We start from the raw sequence: 23,274 nt of genomic DNA on the forward strand, positions 1-23,274 counted from the left end.
AGTTCACAGAAAGTCATATTTCTTATGAGCTGGAAAATTCTGGTGCAACCAGTGCCTCACACTTTGGCTTTTTACTTAAACTGATAATAAGCCCCACATCTAACCACTTCCTAGATGGCAGTGAATAGCAGCCTGTGAAACCACAATTAATTAAAGTTTAGAAAACCACAGTTTTTGATGTCTTGTGTTCTGTAATTAGCTCCATATATTCTACATTAAATCATCAGAAACTGATAGTATTGCTGAATCAGTGAATGGGAAAATAAGAGACACAGGGATATTTTAAGTAGGTATACAAGCAGAAAAGTATGTTTTAGAGCATAAATAATATTTTTTCAAATGAGTGTTAAAATGGGTACATAAGGGGAATAGAATGAGAGGTACCTCTTTAAAAGGCTTTCCAACTATTTTAAAATTATGCTTTTGAAATACAAAATTGAAAAAAACCCTTTACCTCTTTCAAAACAGTAAGGTATAGCAGGTAGTAGCAGTTTGTAAATGGGTTGTGATTAGTGCAGTGTTAGTGTGCAGCACTTCTTGTGCGGGTGTTTTGACTTTGTAGCTTCCCACCACACTGAAGGTGCAAAACTGGGGTAGTGTGAAGGGAGGAAACCAGATGGAGGTCTGTGCACATGGAGACATCCCTGTAAGTCAGTGTGACTGCTATAAACAGTCTTGTGGCAGGATTGGGGCCACAAGCAATGCCTGAATAGACTTAAAATGTTTAAAATGTTACTAGGAAGATTAATGGCCTGGGTGAGAACATAAAGCAGCATAATTTTCTATAATTTCTGTTAAAAAGAGTACCCATACCCATACTATGTTAGCAAGCCCAAATGAATATAATTATATGTCTATCTCTATCAAGATACTTGATCTAGTTGACCATCAGATTAATTAGTGATAATGTAGTCACATCTGTGGGAAATGATATTGTTATAACTGAAGATATCAGGCCTTATGGAAGACAGCTGATTTACTAGCAGTCCTCAGCAGAAAGATATTTTCTCTAAAAAATGTTGGATTTGTTAGTACTATGGGCTTATTACTTGGCAGATGCCATCTTTCCTTCTTTTATTCTTTTCTTTTTTTGCCAAGGAAAGGGCTGAAAAGGAACTGAATGTACAAAGTAAAATATATATTTATTCATTATAGTAAAAGTAATTAGACTGTTTCAAAGATTTACTTCATTTTTGATAACACCAAGAATCGGACTGAGGCAGTGTTTATAGTGCTGCCTTAAAATTCAACCTATACTACTTTAATGGATTTTTTCATGCTACAAGCAGCACCAAATTTCATGGGAGACTATTAGAAATAGAATGAAGTCTGCTTTCAAACCATCTTTGAAGGATCAATTTTAAATAGATTTGGAAAAGTAGAGCATGGCAGAAATGCATTTACTTTTATTTTATAGCTGATACTAAAACCATCTTCTCAAGTGTGTTATATTACATACTATTTTGAGGTTTCAAAGAAATTGTAAATGATACTGCCAAAGGAACTTCTGCTACTCCCAAGGAACCAACTTTTAATAGCAAAATCTGTGACTGCCTAATTTTCTTCAGGAAAAAGTAGCTAAATTAAAGTCCAAAATCAGAGTAGTTTCATTCTCATTTAAGGGCTTGTGGATTGACATTCAGCTAAAAAAAAAAGTGTATTTTCCTACCAGATACTCTATATTTAGGTACACTGGCATGCAGTTACTTGTTTTTGTGTGTACCATTAGTAGTAGTGATAGTTTACTAAATCCAAAGAGTTAAAATGTACAAATTGTCAAATAGTTGCTGAGGAAAAAAAGTGTTTGATTATGTATTCAGAGGAGCTTTTGGCATAGTTATTCAAAACAGATTTTAAAATTATTTAGAATTAGTTTGTTTCTAAAATTCAGCGTATGCCTCAGCATAATTTTACAGATCTTCTAGAAAGATCAAGGTTACTAGGTTGGTGCTTTGCAATGCAATCGGAGAGATGCAAGGCTGGAAGGGAACTCACTGGGACTGGACATTTCTGAGCAATTGTCCTGCATTAAGCAGGGAGTAGATACACTAAGCTCATTTTTGCTAGATTCTAGTGCTGTTCCTGAAGTCCAGGGATGAAGATTTCAGAGATTCCCCATGTCATCTGTTGCACACTTTTACATTGTATAAAAACTTTTTCAAACACTTAACATAAATAATTCTTGTCATTGATGGACCAGAAAACAGCTGATCATCCAATGCTCTTTTGCATATTTATCTCCTGTCAGCCTGCTCTTGTCGAGATGAAAGAAAGTTGTGTCATTTAATCTTTTATCTCTTAATCTTTTATTATTCATTCTTTTGTTTTCATCTTGCTCTTTCTTTTGAATGTTCTCTTTCTCTCTGCCTGTATCTCACAAGTGCTGGCGATCAATGTGAACACTGTATTTCAGCTGAGACCTCTCTAGCAGCTCAATATCTGTTTTTATGATGTTGTTCTGAAAATATTTGAATGGGATTTGGTTTTTTTTTCAAATAGGATCCTATCCTCTCTTATTCAGATGTTGGTCTCCTCTGTAACACTGTTTATTCCGCTTCAGGATCTACTTATGATTTTGTATTTATGCGTCTAATATTTTACTCCTAAATGCAAGGGATTTCAAAATACTTTTTCTTAAATTTCTCTTATTAGGCATACTTTCCCAATTAATTTTGACTTTTATTTGTTCTGCAATCACATTACTCTAGTTGTGTGCATAATATATATCCAAGTATGATGAGATAACATGAAATGTTTGATGACACTAAGAATGGATTTATTAGGACAGAGATGAGGTGATTTCCCTGCAAAGTAATGCTTTGTTCAAGGACATTTTACCTTCAAGGCAGGACAAGCTCTGATTTGCAATGTCTGCTGTGCAGGAATGCTGGGTGTGTTCATTTTATTGTGATATGAAATGAACAGAAAGCTGTAGTGGAATGCAATTTAACATGTATACTGGAGGATCAAATTAAAATAGTGTTCACTGTAGAAGTAATTTTCATTGTCTTTCACAAATACACTTTCCTGTTGTAGCCAACCATCATTCCTAGTGTTTAATGTTTGATGAACTTCCTGTGATCATACTGGTATAAGTAAACATTTTCTTAGGAACACCTACCCATTTCCAGTGGGGAAGTTTCTAGAGGGAACTTAAAGAGCAGTTCATTCACTGACTCCAAACACTTAGTGTTGTTAAATTTGATTACACTATTATATGTGTTTTGAGTAAAATTAGTAATTTTAAAAAAGGTCTGCAGACATATCCCCTGTCATAGAAGAATGTATAAAAACTTTTTTGTATTCAGAACAGCTGCACTTATGTTGACTGTTTTTCTCTTGTCAGCTACTGTCTGTCAATTAATAACTAGAGCTTTGTTACAGAAAATAAAAAAAGGCTTCTGTAAATCATAAATACAGCAGACGCAACTCTTTCCTGATTGAATTTTAGGTGTGTCTGTAAATGTAGTGATTCACAGTCACAGTAACTCCATTTGCAGTAAGATCTGAGCAGACATTCTTAAAGCTACATCTACATGCCCACTGCCATCTGCTTTAAGGAATCTCCTTTTGCATTGACACATTTGGGCACTTAATTTGCTGTCAGTTCAACTACAGTGTTATTCCTCCTTTTGATGATGATTTCATGTCATGGGCAAAATTCAGCTTGTCCTGTTCTCCTGATGGAAGTACAAGGTGTTCTACAATACAGCCTTCAGGTATGTGTACTGGACTTGTATAATATCAGAGTTTCAGGGAAAGAAGTTAAGCTTTGGTGGAATCCTCTTCTGCTGAAGTTCAGCTTAATCTTGGAGCCAGTGTCTCTGTACAATAAATATAAACTGTAAAAAGAAAAGTATATCATTATAAATATTGAGAAGAGATATTCTTTTTCTTGCTTATATGATATATAAGTCTGTTTAAAGTTTCTCTTCTATAAGGGAATTGCAGGTATAATACAACATTCATCAAAATAGGACAACCTAGAAAATTACATCTAACTTTATATTCATAAAATGAAGGTAAAGGATTTATTTATAGCCACATTTGAAAAAAAAAACCACTTCTTATTTAGCTGTCAACTTATGCGTTTGAATGTCCATGAAGGAATATTTTAGTGCAAAGTGTTGTCACTTCTATTTAAAACAGTCACTAAATACCCTACCACTTTAATCACAAGCACCAAACAAAAACGAAGGTACCTTAAGAGCTTAGGGTTGAAACATAAAAAGGTAATTGTGGGTATATTCAAAAGTCATCAAGCAATGAAATGCTGAAGTGGTTTTATAAGGGTCGCTGTAGAGTTGTGCTTTAGCTCCTCAGTGAGAGCGGTGTGAGGACAAAATATCACATTTTTTGGAAAAGTCAGCAAGTAATCGATATAGAGTTCTGCCTACAAATGTAGGGTACATGACTGCAATCACTTCTTAGCGATGAGCTAGATTAAGCAGGGAATAAACTTTAAATGTCCTTAAATACTGTGAGGAGTACTTTATAAGGGAGAGTTGAAAGGAAGGCACTGAGACACAGAGGACAGAGTTACTACTTAGGAAAATATTTTGTGTTTCCAAAACCTAACCTGTAGCAATGAGCAGCAGTCCCATGAGAAGTGAGTAGCTGACTACCTGTCCTGCACCTTCCCTCACACGTTCCACACATTGTGCAGATTCACTGCAGCTACTAATTTGTTTAGGATAGTCCTGGGAATATAAAAAAGAAAATGCCATCAGACAGAAGGTTATGATTTCTTAGATATTGGGGAATTTGCCTGTTTTAGCACCTTGCTGCAAGCACATGACGAGATCTTTCTCCAAAGAAAGATCTTATGAGATTGTGATGAGAGAAACTGTACTTCAGTAAATTATTTTGTTACTTCATTTTGCCTATACACAGTCTACTTTCAGTAATTTTCAGCAGGTACTTTATCTGTATAAACACACAAATACTTCATACCCTTTGAAATGTATGTATAGGTGCTACTATTGCCCATGGTCTGAATTAGACTAAATATTTTTATTAAGCATTTAAATTGTACAAGACATAACATTATCTACTGGGTTATAGCTTTTTAAACTTGCAGTTATAGTCTTCCCATGTGCTCAGGCATGAGACAGGAACAGCCAGATAGTTTTAAATGCATTTCATAAATTTGGTTTGAAAATGCTATAAGGAAAGTTACTCTGAAGTTCAGAAATCAAAATATTTAGCAGTTGTTACTGGGATACAAAAGGTAGACTTTTTCTTATGGCATATATATATAGTTATATGGTGTGGGGAGAGCTCACTCTAAATATTGTTTTATAAATCTCATTTAGAAGAGAGAAATGTATAAACAAGGAGAGAGTGATCACTAAAAATTAAGATTTTGAAAGTAGTTGTTATTTAAATGTTACTCGGCCACAAATATACTTAATGGGAACCCAGACTCTGGGATAATAAACCTAAAACTGGTTTGTATATCTACGGTAACTTGAAAATGATTTTAAAAAAAGACAAATTATTTCAGGAAGTAACTCGAGGTTAAAATTGACATACTGATTCAACTTTGAAGTTTCTTGTCTTGGAGATAATCTATGCCATAACTTGTTCTATACTATTATCACAACCAAAGCATTTGCTTTTTAATGCTTCCTGTTTGATTCAGTGAATTCCAGCTTCATCAGGTCCTGCTTTCAGAATAGGGTCTTTGCCTACCGTGTCAAAATGTGTCCAAGTCATGAGATGTCTTACATTTCTTTGAGTCTTCTGTATAGAATCCTATTCACTACCATGTCCACAAATTCCTAATGCAAGCAAATACAATTAAAAAACCATTAGAAAGGTAGAAAAAAGGCATCAGAATTTGACTTCAATTGCAAGTATCTAGTTGAATCTGCAAGCCTTCTGGGGTCTGGAGCTCGCAGGGGTTATATGCTTCATGGCTTGAGATCTCTGAGTTGCCAAAATGTTGGCAACACAACTTTCAAGCAGAGTTGTTTATACAATTCTTCTCTCCTTAATTAGGTAGAAAGAATGAAAATTCTTGCCCAAAAGAATACAAGAATCACTGGGTCATTTGTAAAAAAACAAATACTTCTAGTAAAGGAGAGGTAGGTAATTTTGTAGTGCTTATGAAATACTCATGAAGTGTCATATGCTACTTCAATGAGACTTACCAGATGCACTGAAAAAATCAATAACGTGCAACTGCATCCAAGAAAGATAGTTGTGTCTGTGTATATATTTCCTAGGAATAGAAACCTCTAAAACTATCTTGATGAAGTGTATTGACAATAAGATCTCCCATATGATACTGTGCTCAGCATAATTTTTCTTCTTTTTGCCTTTAAAATGAATTAGTGGGTGTTTTTTTGGGTTTTTGTGTTTTGGGGTTTTTTTATCACATACATGTGATCACAGAAAAAAATCAAACTGTATTTTATGCATATATGAACACAGCTATTTATGTACACATACATGATTATAAATATTTATAATAACTAACCAATCACTGAAGTTTTTTGAAAATAGCTTCCACAGATTATTGCTATTGATGGCATCCTCTGAGAGTTAATGAAGAGCTCTAAATGTGTTAGCTCTATCTTCACAGAGTGTCTCTCACACCATTACTGTCTATTTCAAAAGGTGTCAGCATGCACAGGCTTCAGGCAAAAAGTTGCAATTTGCCAGAGGAACACTAATGATTAGTGACATCCTATGCCATTTCCATGCTGATAGCTTCCTTGGGAACATCTTGCAGTTGTTTCCAGCACAAATAGAATTCCAGGCCTTCTCTGTGAACTGCACAGAAACTCTCCTAAGGGGAATATTTAAACATTTTCAAAAATCATTTTATCTCAAAAGTTTAGCCTGAGGAAATGTTATGCTGTTAGTTAAGCTATAAAACTGTTATCCAGTGCTACTTTTGCAAATCTCATTTCTTTTATTCCCACCTGTGACAGGCAAAACCAGAAAGGCACAAATGTGTTCATTTTCCCTTGTGATCTCTGTGGTCTTTCTCTTGTTGGTGGTTATGGAGAGTAGAGATTAGGCATTATTCAGGAAGCAATCCTCAAACTCCAGTAACAAAAATATGGATGTAGAATATATAAAGACATCTCTGTCTTGAGATGTAAATTGATGCAAGGGCATGCATGGATACTCAGCAAATGAGTATTTGTGAGCCCTCAGTGAGATAAAAGGAAAACCCTGCACAGACATGAAGAGAGCCTGAACAAGCTTCTGGTAAAAGTCTCTAGCACACTATAGGAATGGAAAATTTAGGGAGCCTGTGAAAGGCAGAGAGCTGGAGGTCCAGGAAAGAGGGGTGCTGTCATCCTGCAGTCTGGTTCTCTTTTGCAGAAGCATTAAATTGAGAGGGTACCCCTCTATCTGTATGTCATTTGACTGGCAGAAGTTGCATCCCTGAAGTGAGGCCAGCTGAAAGAGAGGGATGTTTAATTCCATGCCGCTGGAGCTTATTTCAGCAGACCTACCTACTCAGAAGCCCCACCTCAGCAGCAGCCCCAGGGTGATGTGCCTCTCATGCAACCATTCTTGCTGCTGTGACAATAACTTCATCTAAAGCAATAGAAAGTGCTGCAATGTATGGGAACTGTGACAACCTTCCTGACTTCCATCTCTACCATGTGCAATAAACATCCTCTCATCCTCTTCATTCTCTCTTTATTCCTGGTTTTGGCAGCCTAATTGGATTATCTGCCTCTGTGGGTGTTTTTTTGGTTTTTTTGTGGGGTTTTTTGTTGTTTTTTTTTTTGTCCATTCCTTTGCTTAAGACATAAGAGGAGGATCCTGGAACCTGATTTCTCTACTTGGGTGTTTGCACACAGGCTCAGCTAGAGATCATCTCACTTTTTACTTCTGCCTTGCAACTTGAAGGACTAGCACTTTCTTAGCAGTGCAAATTATTGTTGCACAGAGATGTCTTTATAAATGAGAGACTTTCACAAGTGCTTTTCCTTTTGTACTGCATAGATGCAAGCAAGTAAAAGCGTGTGCTTTTTCATGTAGGTCAGGATTTCTAGAGGCTTTTCACACCTATTATTGCATGTACTTACGGGAGAAAACAAAGAGTCATTGTTATGTGGAGAAATTTATGTCCTCAGGGCAAACTCGAAAGAGCTGGATATCTGCTTTCTCTCATAGCTTCTAATGATGTTAGTAGGAGGGTTACCTGTGATTATAAAGGAAGAAAACAGGCTCTTTATTGTGCCTGTTACAAGAATGTACATGTACTATAAGTTTCAAAAGCATATCTTCAAATCTAAGCAGGATTTGGAGTGTTCCTGTAAATTAATTAAAAAGAACTCCATCAAACTAAGGATATTTCATTAAAAGAAATATGTATTTCTTTCAGATTACTGATCCTAGTTGAGTTTCAGGGGAGACTAGGTTCCTTTGAGGTTTTTATAGAGTCCCTTCTAGTTTGATTAACCTACACTGATGTTGATTAGTTTCTCTGAACTGTGCCAACTGATGAATGGGTCATAACTCAGAAACTGCTTGACAATATTTTTTTCAAGACAAGAAGGGAAAACAAGAAGTGGGGATTTCTTTTGTGGGGAGGCAATTATTTTAGACATAGTATTCAGTACTTGTAAGTGTCCTGTCATGCCAGGTATTTGACTCACTTGTTTTTGTTTTTCCAGTCTTAACTTAGTGCTTGCGTTATTAAACATGAAATTCCTTACTCCTGGCGGCAGCAACCTGACATTACTATTTTTGCCTCTGCTTTAACTGGAAGAGGGTAGTGCTGATATCTTTAGCATGTCGTTGCTCCTATCCTGAGAAACAGGAGCAAAATAAAGGCTTTTCTTCAGTCATAATAGTGCTTAAGAGCTGTTCTTCTGTAGACTGTAGGTCAGTATGTCCTAAGTTGTTTATCCTTGGAGCAGATACAGTCCAAGGAAAGAACAGGTGGATATTATAACCTTTCCTGGCAAATAGGAAAGGTTATAATATCCAGTCTCATATCCAAATTTATACCTGGTATCTGTCTAAAACACTTCTAGATTCTTCAGGTAAACCAATAAAAAGTATCTAGAAAAAATTGGTTGTATTCATTCTCTCACAGAACTTCTGAGATCTAGGAATTGCCTTTATGCTCATTTTGTAGATTTGGTAAGGCTGTGTTTCTAACCTGTATGCTGTGAAATTCCTGGTGCCAGAGTGAATCTAAAACTGTATTTGTGTTAGCAGCTGCTGTGCTTTCAGCTGTGATGGCTTTGCTGTTGCAGGTCTATGCTTCTTTTTCAGAAGTTTGCCTCTTGTTTATTATTCAGCCACATACACAGTCATGCTGACATAGCAGGGAGATACTGCTTCCAGATGCTTTACATTATGAAGGTTTTGCCTAAATACTGTGCTCAGGATAACACAAGAAACATATGTCAGCACAAGAAATTAATCGTAAGTCTTTAAGTTGGGCTAAATAGTAAATAATACTTTAGGCTTGACCTGCAACTAGATAATTTTAAATTTGTTTGTTGAAGTTTTTGTTCAGATATGCTGCTTCCTTGAGGGTTGACTTCTTATTCTCCTTACAATAGTGCCCAATCCTTTTCCTTTTGAGAAAGAGACCAGATTGCTTTAATAGGGTACAAATAACATTATGAGCACTATAAGATGCATTTTAGTCCCTAATTTTTTTCCGGGGCACTGTTATGTGTGATGTTCTGGCCTGGATAGTCTTGTGACATTAGTCTGTATTGTTTCCATCCTTTTTTCTGAGCCTATATCTTTACCTGTTGCCTAAATTTTGTCTATTGGCCTGTCTTCTATGTTTGTAAACAACTCAGGGGATTTCTGTGTGGTATTTGTTTTGATAGAGCTAAGTGCGTGTACAGAAATACAATATAAACAAACCTGAAGAAAATTCTGTTTGATCCAACACTAATTGTCTTTCTTGGCTGTTGTACAGGCCAGCAGAAGTTCAATGTTTTCTGCTCTGGTTTTCATCCTGAATCATTTTAACTAACACTAAATATGCAACTGTTTGTCTCTATCTTGGTTCTAAGCATATTTATGCTTATTAAAGTAATTTGAAATTGTTTCCTGGCCTGAGAAACAGAAACAAACCTCAGTGTGTTTTCACTAGAGGAATCACATAGAGAACTTGATGCATTTGTCAAATCTATCGTGACAGAAATTATTCATGTTCAGGAAAAAAAAAATAAAAAAGAAAGGTGATCTCAAGCCTGAAACATTGGTATGTGTTGAGAATGTGTTGCTATGACAGAAAAAGTGTTTACTGTCAAATAATATTTATTATAGCAGAGCTTGGAGAACATCGCTTCCCAGAAAATGGTTTCCACCAGGAAAGATATTTTGGATAGCTGCTATATTTGGACAGCAGAAATGTCTGCGGTCTTAGATTGTATCTCCCCTGTCAGATAAATAAATATATGTTAAATCAAAGGTTGATTATTTTAGCTGACCTGTTAGGGGAGACATGAGAAATTCCATCAATGGAATGAATGTCCAATTGACAGATGGCTGCTTCATTAGCAGATCATCATCTCCATCAATGGTGAGCAGCAAAATAGCTGGAGTTTATCTGTGGTCCTCCTGGGGGGCTTTCCCATCACCATTCTGCTGTGAAATGGCATCTCTCCGATACCCACTGCCTACTGATGTCATAGCACAGCACAGGGAGTGCCTTGAGGACTCCACTGAGTGTCAAGCCTGCAGGTGGAGTGAGGCATCTGAGTAGGACTGCCTAGAGAAATATAGATTAAATTACAACAGGAGTGATAGACTTACTATAAAGTGACTGAAAGCTTCAGGTAGGAAGCATTTCAGCATTTCTGAGCTGCAGCTATGATGTTACTTTTCAGAGTTATGCTGAAGTTCTGCATTTGCTTGTTCTAAAAGGTATGCACCATCAATGAAGTCAAGTTTTAATTTCTTGCATCAAGTCATTCCTGCTTTCTGCCCTGCAAGTAAAACCTTATTGCATGTGTAAACTCTGCCTGCAGATGAGAAACTTTGAGAGCGTCAAGTGAAATTATAAATTGTATAGAATTCCAGTATATAGTTTTAGTCACTGGAAGAAGTACCACTTATGCTGCCGTGGATTTAAATTATAAAATAATTAGTATCCACTAGCAAGTGAAAGCAATGTAAGGTATAATTAGAAGTACCATTCATCTTGAACAGTTTATTGAATTTTCATAAAGGTTATTATGTCACAAATGCATACAGCACTTATAGCTTCATTATATCAGTCATCTTTAATCTTTGGTACATTTTAATTATCATATAAATTGACTAAAATTGGAGATTATTGGAAAAACATCCTTAATCCTGAGATCCTGATGAGTTTATTCTAAAACATTCAAAGTTGTATAGTTTTGCTGTTTCAATTACTTTTTCTTTCTGTTTTGGGCTGCTATGAGAATGACTAGAAAGTGATGGCAACTTTGTGTTACCATTAAGTGCAATGATTTTCCATATTCTCACAACATCTTAACTCAGGCAAATGCCTATTGAATCCAGAATACCATAAACTGATGGATTATTTGCTACATATGTATTTTTTAGTGTGCATGCTGTAAGCTGTAAATACGGAAATAGATTCTAGATTGATGTATTTTATTCTAGAATCCACCTTTTTTTCTAGCAACAAAAATCCCAGTGGAAGTAAGACACTGAAGTAAATTCTTCAGCTGGAAGGAAGGAAACAAAATAGAAGGATTTTTTTTTTTTTTTTTTTTTTTTTTTTTTTTTTTTTTTTTTTTAGTTCTTTTTAGTTTTTAGTTTTTTTAATTTTTTTTCAGTTCTTAGTTCTACCAATGATTTTGTTTTTCATGTTAGTAAAACCCTGCACCTACAAACCAGGAAATGTGGCTGTTACAGCACTGTGGAGAAAAACAGGAAGAAAAAATTTGGAATGTTTATTTTTTTGACCATCTCAATTACAGTGTCACAGCACTATTCTGAAACTTGCTAAGTAGCATATATTGCTAAGAGCAGCTATTTAAATTGTAGACCAGAACCTGTTGCTTTATTATCATAATGTAATGGATGGATCAACATGCTACTTTTTTTAATGTAGGTAATGGGGCAAAAAGAAGAAGAAATATTTTAATTTTATGAAAACCACATTCATTCAGAATGGAAAACGATTGTTTCATCAGTTCTATTGCAAATGATTAGCAAGATGAAAATATTGAAAAATTAACAGTAGCAGAACACTTAATCTAGGTTTTGTATTATTTTTTGCAAGACTTCCAGATAAAAAGCAGCACAAATCCTGCTAGTGGCTGCATTTCTTGAAGTTATGGAGAGAGAAAGCCTTGAAGCAAAAAATAGGAATGCCATGGCGGTTACTCCCATTTGCTGCTCTTTCAACCACACATTTAACTGAAACCAAAACTGCATATTTAATAGAATTTAGAGGACAGAAAATAAAATGTTATTATTGGTATGGGATACAGCTACCACAGGAATATATGTTTTAGAAAACTTCTGCTGAGTGAGTAGTGTTGCAAGGATTATTTTACTAAATCTTCTTTTCCAGCATAATTGTTACCTTTCTCATCAATTTCCCTGATCATTTTGAAAAGGTAAATGACTGCCTACCATTGATGGAAAAAATTACAGTATATACACACTTCACATTCCAGTACTGAATGTGCCATTTTGACACTAAGTGGTATGAGAATTTTTAAATATAGATATCTATATAAACACATATTCTTGTCCTTTCCATCCCCTAAATTGGCAGCATGTTCAAATTTTTCTTCATCTTTCTCAAACAATCCAGATGAATTGCTCTGGTTCAGTACTGTGGACATGTCTGCATACAGAAAGCCTAAAGCCTAAACTCTAGGTGCTTCAGAAGCAGCTTCCTACTTAGGCTTACCTGCCTGCCATTTTTATTCTTTTGAAAATACAAATCAATGCATAATGTTAAAGCAGATTGTAGAGTGAACAAAAACAGATGCCTCATTTTGCTTGAATTGTGTGTGACTAAGTACTCCTGTCCACTGAGTTTGTCAGTGAGATTTGTGCTGTGGTAAAATACTTTTTCAGGACTCAATTTCAATGTTTAAATACTTTTGATTTAATTTGGAACATCTTTTATCTTTGCAAGAGAGAAATAATTTTAGTTATGCCAGATGTTGTTATTACTCTGTTCATTATTGTTTAACCAGAAGCATAATTCTTAGTACTGTATGAAACACAAGTGGTGCATTTTTTTATCTACAGATGAGAGCAAGAATATTTGCTGTCTTTGTACTGGGATATGCTAATATTTTGCATTGAAGGATTAGAAGATAAAGATTGTAGCTAAGTTTCTGAGGAAAGGCAGAATATGAAATGTTTCAGATTTCTAAGGGGTTTGGGAAATGCCTGTAAATAGGGCCATATTTTAAAATCACCCTTTGTTCTTTTTCTAAAGTCCCATCCATCACTCAGTGAGCATCTTCAAAGGACAGGTGTAGTGGCATGCTAGTTGCAAGGCTGGAAATGTAAGAAGTAGGCAAACACTGCAGTGGGAGTTTGTTTAAAATTATTGCTAAAGAATAATTAGGTACTTTTTGACTTCTGTCATTTGTCTTGTTAGATAAACTGTACTTTGGAAACAAGCTATCCGCTTATAAACTTTCCCAGCTATGTAACTTGGTAAAGTACAGCACTTTGTCAAAGCAGGTCCATTAACCCTCTGACTGGCGCTCTTTTCTTGGGTTTGATTGCAGCACAACACAGCAGCACCCAGCCCATCGCTGCTACCCCCATCAGCCATGCCCTTGGACGTACTAAACAACGCCGTCGCTGGATTTAGCACCGTGGAGGAACTTATCCGCTATCTTGAACCGGATCGGTGGCAACTGGATTTGGAAGATTTGTACAGACCAACGTGGCAACTTCTTGGGAAAGCATACATTCACGGGAGGAAGTCAAGAGGTAATTGACTGTTCTGTCTGTCCTTGCAGCTTTCTATGGGTTTGATTTCTTGACAAAGAACTAAGAGCGTTCTTCACCTTGAGATCTGGTGCCAAGAAAGGAATGCAACAGAGAGCAGATAACATTGTTGTTAGCTGTCCGCACCACTGAATTATTTGAGAAAGGACAATAGCTAAACTCAAAACTTAAAGGAATCTTGCAGGATAGGGCAGCAAAGGGAAATGAAAAAAAAAAGAAAAAAAGAAGCAAACACAGCAGTTTCCTGTAGGGAACCTGGGAGATCTTTATTTCTCTAAAGTAACAAGGCATCTTGACAGGGTACACATGTTTGAAATCTGTGGGTTTCTTTTTTATGGAGGTCAAAAACTTTATTTTTATTTGAGGTAGGTAATGTCTTACACTTATTTTATCATGTGAATGATTGTTTTTTCCCTAGAAGTTTTCCAGTCTCTACATGAAATAAATTGAGAGCAATTAACCAAGTATTTCTCTTTGATGACACCTTAAGAAATATCGTGTGTCCATGTCTGGGCTGATCTTGCAGTTGTCAACTTCATCAGAAGTAAAGTAGACTGTGTTTTCAGAATTTGTAGATCTATTGATCAGCAATTCGTTCTCTTCCCTCTGCATCTGACACTCAGGAATTTCCTGCCACATCCCATCCAGATGCTACCCACTGTTTCCTGTTTATGGATAAAGTGGATGCATAGCCTGAAGGCAATACCACCTTCCTTGCCCACCAGCAAGAAAAGGAAAATTTATGACTTCCCTGTTGGTGGACATAAACTAAAAGGTTGTCACCTGATCAGCAAGAAAAGAGAGCAAGTAGAACACTTCATAGCTCAAATTTAAGGGTTTGACAGTTAATTCTTAGATCAGAGCCCAGAAACCAACATTTGTATCCTATCCATATTGCGATTGTTCTGCATAGAGCAGCTAAATTATGACCCAAAGAGGAGGAAGTATCTTTAAAAGCTCTCAGTCATTTAACACCTCCTTAATTTAAGAGATTTAGTATTTGCCAAATGCATGCCACAAGCACACAGTAAGTGGGAGAAAAACAAAATGCAGGTGTTGGATAACATCTCTATAGACAAAAGAAACTGCCTGCAAGACACATCTTAGAAAGAAACAATCCGAGTAAATCTTTTAAAGATTTCTAATTAGATGCTGAAATAGATTTTTTGACTGAATAAACATATCATGGTATTACCACATTTGTCTTAGAGACCACCCTCAGACTGCATTACTGAGTCTGTAATATAATAGCCTGTGGTGGAAAATATGTCCAGTTGAAATGACTTAGGACTATTCAATAGATAGGGAAAGCAAACCCTTTTCCTTATTTTTTAATTTTTCCCCCATGTTATTCTCTCTAGCAGCATGTTTGCTGTATTTGGAAACCTTTTTAAGAAATGTTTGCCTGAAGTGCATATCCTAACATTTTTTGGTTTTATTCAAACTCTTTGATTCATGATTAGATCAGTTTCATTTTTGCAGTGTTTCAGTGTAAAAGCTAAATTAGTGTCCTGTTTTCACAAACAAGTTACTAAAAGTGTATCTTACTTTATGTAGAGAAATGTCCTCTACTCCTACCTAATAATTTGTATGAAAACACTATATTTAGACAACCTAGATTCCAGAGAATTTCTGTCTCTGATATTTTCTCTGGATAAAAAGCTTCCAAAAACTTCTAGTCAGGCAAGAAGAAACACCAGGTTCAGAAGCTTTGATGTCTAAATATAGTCCTAAATACTTTTATACTATTAAACATGCTTAAAAATAAAATATATTTTGCTGTGCAAAAAAAAAAATTGTCCCATCACTTCCCACTGAAATCTATGTATAATCATTAGATCATATTCTGAAATCTCCTTAAGGAGGAAAAATAGTCCCAATCAAAGCATAGTCCTTAGGAGTTGTGGTTTTTGTACAGTATGAGACTTTTTTTTATGTACCCCACTTCTTGCTTGAGATTTTGTAACAGCTCCTATTGTAGAAGCCAGTAAGAAATTTACATTCCCAGGAACATCTCCAAAGTGCGTAGGAATAAAAACAACTCTGCTGCTATCTGTGCTCACACACAAGTGCCCCAACTGGAATTTAATTTGTTTCACTGACTTTGAGAGCAGTATCCAGCTGGAAAAATGTTTTGGGAAAGAAGTTTCCCTGTGGTACTCAATACACATCTGGAAGATGCCAGAAAATTGCATTGCAAATTGCATAACACAATTAATTTCAGGCTGCTGTGAACATGGATTAGTTCAGTTGCGTGTGCCAGTGTAGGCACACTCTTGAAATATACTTTACTGTAGGGCTACCTGTGTCTACATTTTTTCTCCTTCACTTATTTTTAATGTTTCCCATTTCTGATGCTGCAGAGCCTCTCACTCCTCCTGAGCTAGTGCTAGGCAAAAGAACCTTGACTGTTGTGTCAAACATGATACATGAGTGGAAGCCAAGTTGAAGGAGTGTTTAAATGTTCACATTATAACAGGTACTGTAACTCAGTGCACTTGGGAAATCCACATAACCTTTTATTGTGGTTAAGTAAACACTTTCAAGGGAATATATACATTCTCTCATCTAGCTTCATGCCCACAGTGTGTTAAAATAAATTTTGAACAGACAGCTACTCTTTGAAAAAATAACAGCTTCATTCACACACTTCAAAGAAGTAATTATATAAGCCTCAGATAAATTTGCCACAGACCTTTTAATGAAATTGAATTACATAAGGTAGGGCAAGGGTTCATCATGAGGTATCATAGCAATATACCTAAGTACATTTTAAAGCATGGACATCAAACGTGACGTTTGTTCATCTCTCCTCAAGCCTGCTGTAACAGTACAGCACACTGAAGGATCTCTGCTGAGAGCTGACTCTGTGTTCTCCAACAGAATCCTTTTAAAATTAATGTCTACAGGTCTGAGGGGTTGAGTTCAAATTAATTCCTTTTTTTGTGACAAAATATGTAACATGCTGCTTATTTTAGCGCATTGCCCTTTCCTCTGTAACTACAGCTAGCTGTAGCTATGGAAATTTGTACATTATGCCAAGGGAAATATAGGTTGGATATTAGGAAAGAGTTTTTTACAGAAAGAGTGATAAAGTACTGGAATGGTCTGCCCAGGGAGGTGGTGGAGTCATCGTCCCTAGATGTTTTTAAAAAAGACTGGATGTGGCATTCGGTGCCATGGTTTAGTTGAGGTGTTAGGGCTGGGTTGGACTTGATGATCTTTTCCAACCTAGAGATTCTGTGTGTGAGAAATTGATGCATTCTTCTGCTGCTGCCAGAAGGCAGGAGGCAATGAAGAAGGACATCACCACACAAGATTCTCTATCCCACTGCTCTGTGGACCTGCTGGAAGAGGTGTCAGTGCCCAGTTTCCTCTTTCAGTATCTCATCGTGAAGGGCTGAGCAGTACATAAGCTTAGCTCCTTCTAATTCACTGTACCAAGTACATCAGTCTCTGCAGAAACAATCTTCCAGTAGAAAGTATTAGCAGAACTAGCACTTCTCACAGTGTGCTTCAGGCATTTTATCCTCATTCAGACAGCTGACTTATTATATGTTTGCAAATGTAATAAAAGAAGAAAGACGTACTCTATTTCTGTCCACAGGCCTTGATTAATGGAGTTAGACACATCCACCTTTTCAGCCTCAGCCTAGAGCTATTAGCTGATCAGAAGGTCTTAAGTAACTTCTGATTTCTCACAGTGAATCTCTCTCTCCTGAAAGTTTTGTCTCTCTTTTCCTCTGCTTCCTTCTCAACTTTCTCTGAGGAATGCTCTTGCCGTGTGGGAGGCAGGCTGGTGTCCTATCAGTAACTTCATTGGAGTTATTACACACTCCTCCCTCTTAAAATTCAGTTTGTTTATTTAGGAGCCTGTGTTAACCCGATAGCGATGGAATGAAGTGCCCCAGCTTGGCATTCGCTGTGAGTGCAAGCAAAGAAAAGGCTTCAGTGTGTTTAACTGACCTTTCACAACAACAAATCCTTACTTATGGATGCCAGCATATTGATATGGCCTGCAAAACAAATGTTTGAAGGAACACAGATTGAAATTCCTTCCCAAAGATCTGCTACTGGGAGAGTATCAGTGAGGATTTCTGCTAAAGAAATTCACCTTCTAAATTTTTTTATGTCTTATGTGTTTAAATAGAATTAGAACGAATTTTCTTGCCTTGATAGGCTGAAGCTCTCCTTGATGACCTCTTGAGGTTCTTTACATGGTAAAGAGGAAAAAAAGGAATTTCTCTAGAGGGTGATTCAGATCAGAAAGTTATTGTAACTTTTTTGTATATATTTTTATTTTTGAATGGATGACATTAAAGTATTTTTTAAGCAATATCAATGCACTGGGATTCTTTCCCTCTATTTTTTTCTTGATTTAGCCTAAAACCTGTTGGTTAAAGGTTTTTTCACTTTGTTCAGGGCCTCTGTTTCACTCATCTCAATAGCCACATTATCACAGGGTTTTCTTTTTCTCCTTATCTTTTTGTTTCTTACTAGAGAGAGTAGTATCCCTATGTATTAGACATCACTGCTGTTCCTTAATGGTAGGTGTGGAGAAAAATAGTTCAGACAAAAGATCCTAGATAATGATCATTATAGTCTGACTTTTCTGAAATAAATTCAATTTATATTACTTCTCTTTTTTTTTCCCAGTCTTATTCATTTTTTCTGAATTTTAACTGCTTCTTTCAAGGCTTGGTAGCTCTTGACTTTGCAGCTAAGATGAATATGAAGGAGCTTGTCCTCTCTCAGATCTTTTCCTGAACATGCTGTTCAGCCATTGGCATAGTGAAACTTTAGCATGATACAGTGGAACCAGTTTATAGGGAAACTGGTGCCAAATATTAATATCTTTAACTTGCACTTCAAATTAGTTGCTTACAAGGAGGAGCTTTCATTTAAGACACATCAAGACAAAATGAAACCTAGAGAAACAACAGAAATTCATGTATATGCTGCTATGAAGAAGGAGAAAATGGAGCCTACTAATAGTTATATTGATATACAGTCTTGTGCACTTATTTATTCTGTGCAGAATTCCCTGATGATGACAACTTCTTGAAGTTCTTAGTCCATAAAAGCGACTTCTGCTTAGATATGAATGGTTTCATTCTTTCTTACAGTTACAATGCCCTAGCAAAAAGCAGTAGTTGAAATTTTAACAAGGAAGAAGTTTGAATGCTTTATTGCAAGTGAGTTTAAGATGTCTTTGAAATTTTGCAGGGTTCTTAATTGTTCTGTGTGTATTTCTCCAATCCAAAATGGCTGTAGAGTAGCAACACTGGAGCTCAGAGTATTAGTGTGAACAAAGTGACTTCCACTAGGGTTGTTTTGATTAAACATGTACTGGAACATAGTAGCCAATCATTGCCTTAATTTGAACCAACTTTGCCAGAGCTATAAAATAATTGATGTCACTATGCAGCGATCATTCCATTTGAGTTTCATGGTATTCATGGAACTGCAGTTTTACACTTTTGTGCTGAACCTGCAAAAAAGTGAACCCTCCCCGCGGGTTCTGCACTGCTGGAGTGGATTTGCCCCAGATGAGCTTGGGTTGCAAACCAGGACAGCGCCGTTTTCCCTGTCTCTTTGCAGTGGTGGATCTGAACCTCTTGAAGGAGGAGGCGCGGCTGTACAGCTGCACCCCGCGCAACTTCTCGGTGTCCCTGCGGGAGGAGCTGAAGAGGACGGACACCATCTTCTGGCCGCTGTGTCTGCTGGTGAAACGATGTGGTGGCAACTGTGCCTGCTGTCAGCAGAGCTGCAATGAGTGCCAATGTGTGCCAACGAAAGTCACCAAAAAATACCATGAGGTACGCACTATTTTACATTTGTATGTTTGGAAAGACTGAAAGCCAGTCAAGGCATTTATTTTTAATAAAATGAACGAACGAATATTAATATTTTATGTATTGCACTTTTAGTATTTTTTTAATCATTTTAGCTAGGTATTACATTGAAAAAAGTAAAATCTTCCTTGATAATATACTTTTCTGTGCAACTATTAATTAATTTCTAAGGTATTTACTAGTGAAGTTCAGACACATACCTTTTGTTCACACAACCATACCTTTTGTTCTTCTTTCTCTGGATGTGGATATCAGCTTTATGGAGAAACAAATATTTGTTCATTTCCATTGCTATAAATTGATGGCTAAAGTTATTTACTATAGAATGATCTAATTGGGTTAACTGTACGGTTTGTTCTTAAATACAATTAAGTGTAAATCTAAAACTGCAGGAGTCTTCTTTGGTAAAGCAAAGTGATCTAATCATGTTCAACATGATTTAATCAGTTTTGTAAATGGCTTGAGGTAAAAGCAAAAATAGTAACAAGTGGGTGGAATTATTGAAGAAATTCAACTTTAGTATGCCTCCTGTCATCTAGTGGGTTTCCAGTGCAATCAAGCTCATAGTCTAGGAGTGTGATGAGGCACTTGCTGTTTTCTTGATGCTTGGCTTCTCTTTCAGGTTCTTCAGCTGAAGCCAAGGATTGGTGTCCGGGGATTGCATAAATCATTGACAGATGTACCCTTGGAACACCACGAGGAGTGTGACTGTGTGTGCAAAGGGAATACTGAAGGATAAACATGATTTAGTTGTGCTGTTTTCTTTCAAAGCACATTCAATCAATGGCTGATTCTGTTATGGGGCTTGTGCATTATCTCCTTCTGTAATCTCAGTTGTTTGCTTTGGGGATCTTTCGTCTTGAAGATTTACAGTGAGCTCTAAGAGGAGAAGCCAAACGGGGATTATATGTTGTGTGACAGCTGTTTGGAGGCCCAGTGAAAAGATGAGAGAAAAGCATCAATGAGGGATTTAAAATATATGTATTATTGTTGTCGCCCACAATTTTCTTGGCAATACATGGATTTATAATTTAGGAGTAAAAAATAGATTTAGAAGGCTGACATCATGGAGACTTGATCCTGCTGGCTGTCTCATTTCTATAGCTCGAGTACATCTGGCCTCTGGTTGAAAACACCTGAAATCTTTCTGTGTTCATCTACTCCTACGTACTCTAAATCAAAGCGTTCTCTGTTGTATAAACTTGGGTTAAAACAGACTGTCTTTTTCCGAATTAAATTTACTTTGTCTAATGCTGGTAGGAAGGACTGGATTTTTCCATATGCTCTGGTAAAACTCCTGCCTTTTAGAAGGAAGACTGGACAATAACATGAGCTAAGGAAGCAAACTTTGAAAAGAACAACGCCTTTATTCTTACTACTATGGCTGATGATTTTTTTTGTGTGTTTGTTATTTTTTATCGTGTACATTTTTATACTCCCCTTTTGACGATATAACTATTTGCTTTTCTAAACTTGTTAAATATATCTATTTTTACCAAAGGTATTTAATATTCTTTTTTTATTATTACAACCTAGATCAACTATTGTTTAGTTTTGTGAGACTTTAAAGCCAGATTTATACACTTGGAGGAACTGAGATGTGGTTACAGTGGGAAAGAAGTATGATCACTTTGCAGTTTGTTTCTACAAAGTGAAAAGTACAATTTTTTACCTGGATGCACAGTGATAGTAGACAGAGATGTGTGGGTGAAGCTCTAAGCTTGCTAGCTCCATGAGATTAAAAATATGAGGGACAGAGGTTACTATAACCTGTTTCAGAAGCTGACTTTAAAAATTCCCTCTCTCCATGCTGGCCTTTGTTCAGGTAGAAAAGAAATGAGCATAGGTAGATGCATTCTGGCTTGTTTAACTCTTTAATTTCTTTAAAGGAGAAGTACATGAAATGTAAGAAAAGAAACCAGAGGCTTGCAGCCCTCATGATGCATCATGGTCATGGGAAGGCAGCCTTGTCAATGGTGAAGTGTATGGTTTTCCATTGACAGAAATAGCTGTTTAAGTACTGTTCACTCACAGGAACGTAACACTCTGCAGTGCAGTTTGATGAACTCTATGGTATTGTTATTCTGTATGTTATATTCTTTAACCAATACACTTATCCCACCCTATGCAAATTGAAATGGAAACAGTAAAGTATTTTGCTTGTAAAATGCTTTAACATTATGCCTAGTTTATTTTTTTGACTATTGGATTTTCAGATTGTAATGAACCACAAAATAAAGTAATAATGCTAATTTTGGGAGAATAAATGTTTCAGTGTGATTGCATATTTGTACCCGTCAATATACAATTTAATGGGAAAAGTTAGGATGGTGATTTTCTCTTTACCATTTTGAAAGTCAGCTCTGAAAACAAAAGTCTTCTGTTGCCAAGACTTTCACTTGCTTTATTTTGCATTACTGTAAATCTACAAGAAGAAAAAGGAAAGGAATTAATGTATTAACATTCAAAATGTTCAAAACTATGTGGATGTGAAGCCATCAGATTGGAATAACATCTTCTGTGGTTGTTTCCACAGTGAAAATGAATTCTGATGAAAATTTGGGGGTTTTTTTTTGCAAGTTGGTATTACTTTCTGATACCAGTTCTGGAAAATACTCAGGTGGCTTCTTATTTTGTCCCCACCCTCAAACTCCTACTCAATAAGAAAAATTTCTGGTGTAAATGTGACATATAATTTTCCAGTCTGAACATCTATTAACCCTGCCTGTATCAAGATACAGAATTATGGTCACACAAGTAGCCTGATTTACTTGAGTTTTGAGTCTTTGACCAGAACCATTTTGCAGGGATGTTGGGAATGTTTCCATGTTAATGTTATCCTTTTTTTTTCGTTTGGTTTGGTTTTGGGTTGGGTTTTTTTTCTGTTTTGTTTTGTTTTGTTTTATTTTTTTAAAGAGTTTTTAACAACAAGTCAGGGTGAACACAGAAATCATAGCCTCTGGCATCATAACTCAGCAGAAAAATCAAAAATGTAATTCCATTACAGAAGATTCTGCTGTAGGAAATGCAAGAGGTCTCATTCTTTCTGTAGACTTGCTAGGAAAAGAAGGCTGGTCATGAATTTTAGAGCAGATATTTGGTGGCAGCAGCGTAATGGGGAGTTTCTGGAACCATGTGGGATATGGAGAGTAATATTTTCCAAATGTCACAAGTATTTTTTTTATTGCCCCCCCTCTGGCTCACTTTCTTCCTTGCCAGTTTCTTGAACCAGTTTGCCTCCCAACTGCTTGCTATGGGCTTGCATCTGAGCTCCTCACCCCTTTGCTCCTTGTATCCCTTCACAGGGCTGTCTTGTCTGACCCAAAATCAGCACCACTTCTGTTTGCCACTCTCTTGCCAAGCATTGTGAGCCCTGTGCCTCCCCCTTGGCTCCATGATCAGGCTTTGTCTTCTCACTACTTCTGCAGGGACTCAGACATTCAGGAGATTTGGCACTCCACCTCCTCCCTAGCTGAAGGGGTCTGGACAG

The 23,274-nt window shown here is 36.5% G+C and overlaps 1 protein-coding gene across 1 annotated transcript in view; it reads left to right on the forward strand.

Annotated features, from left to right (window-relative positions):
* The window catches only part of PDGFC (platelet derived growth factor C), a 121,751-nt gene extending 99,682 nt beyond the window's left edge, over positions 1–22,069 (forward strand). The window contains exons 4-6 of the mRNA XM_063422931.1: positions 13,704–13,911; positions 19,531–19,748; positions 20,407–22,069. Coding sequence (XP_063279001.1) covers positions 13,704–13,911; positions 19,531–19,748; positions 20,407–20,523 — 543 coding nt within the window. The 3' untranslated portion in view covers positions 20,524–22,069. The remainder of the gene's footprint in view (positions 1–13,703; positions 13,912–19,530; positions 19,749–20,406) is intronic.
* Positions 22,070–23,274: the final 1,205 nt, after the last annotated feature.

This window comes from Prinia subflava, chromosome Z (genome assembly GCF_021018805.1).
Source record: "Prinia subflava isolate CZ2003 ecotype Zambia chromosome Z, Cam_Psub_1.2, whole genome shotgun sequence".
Lineage (NCBI taxonomy): Eukaryota > Metazoa > Chordata > Aves > Passeriformes > Cisticolidae > Prinia > Prinia subflava.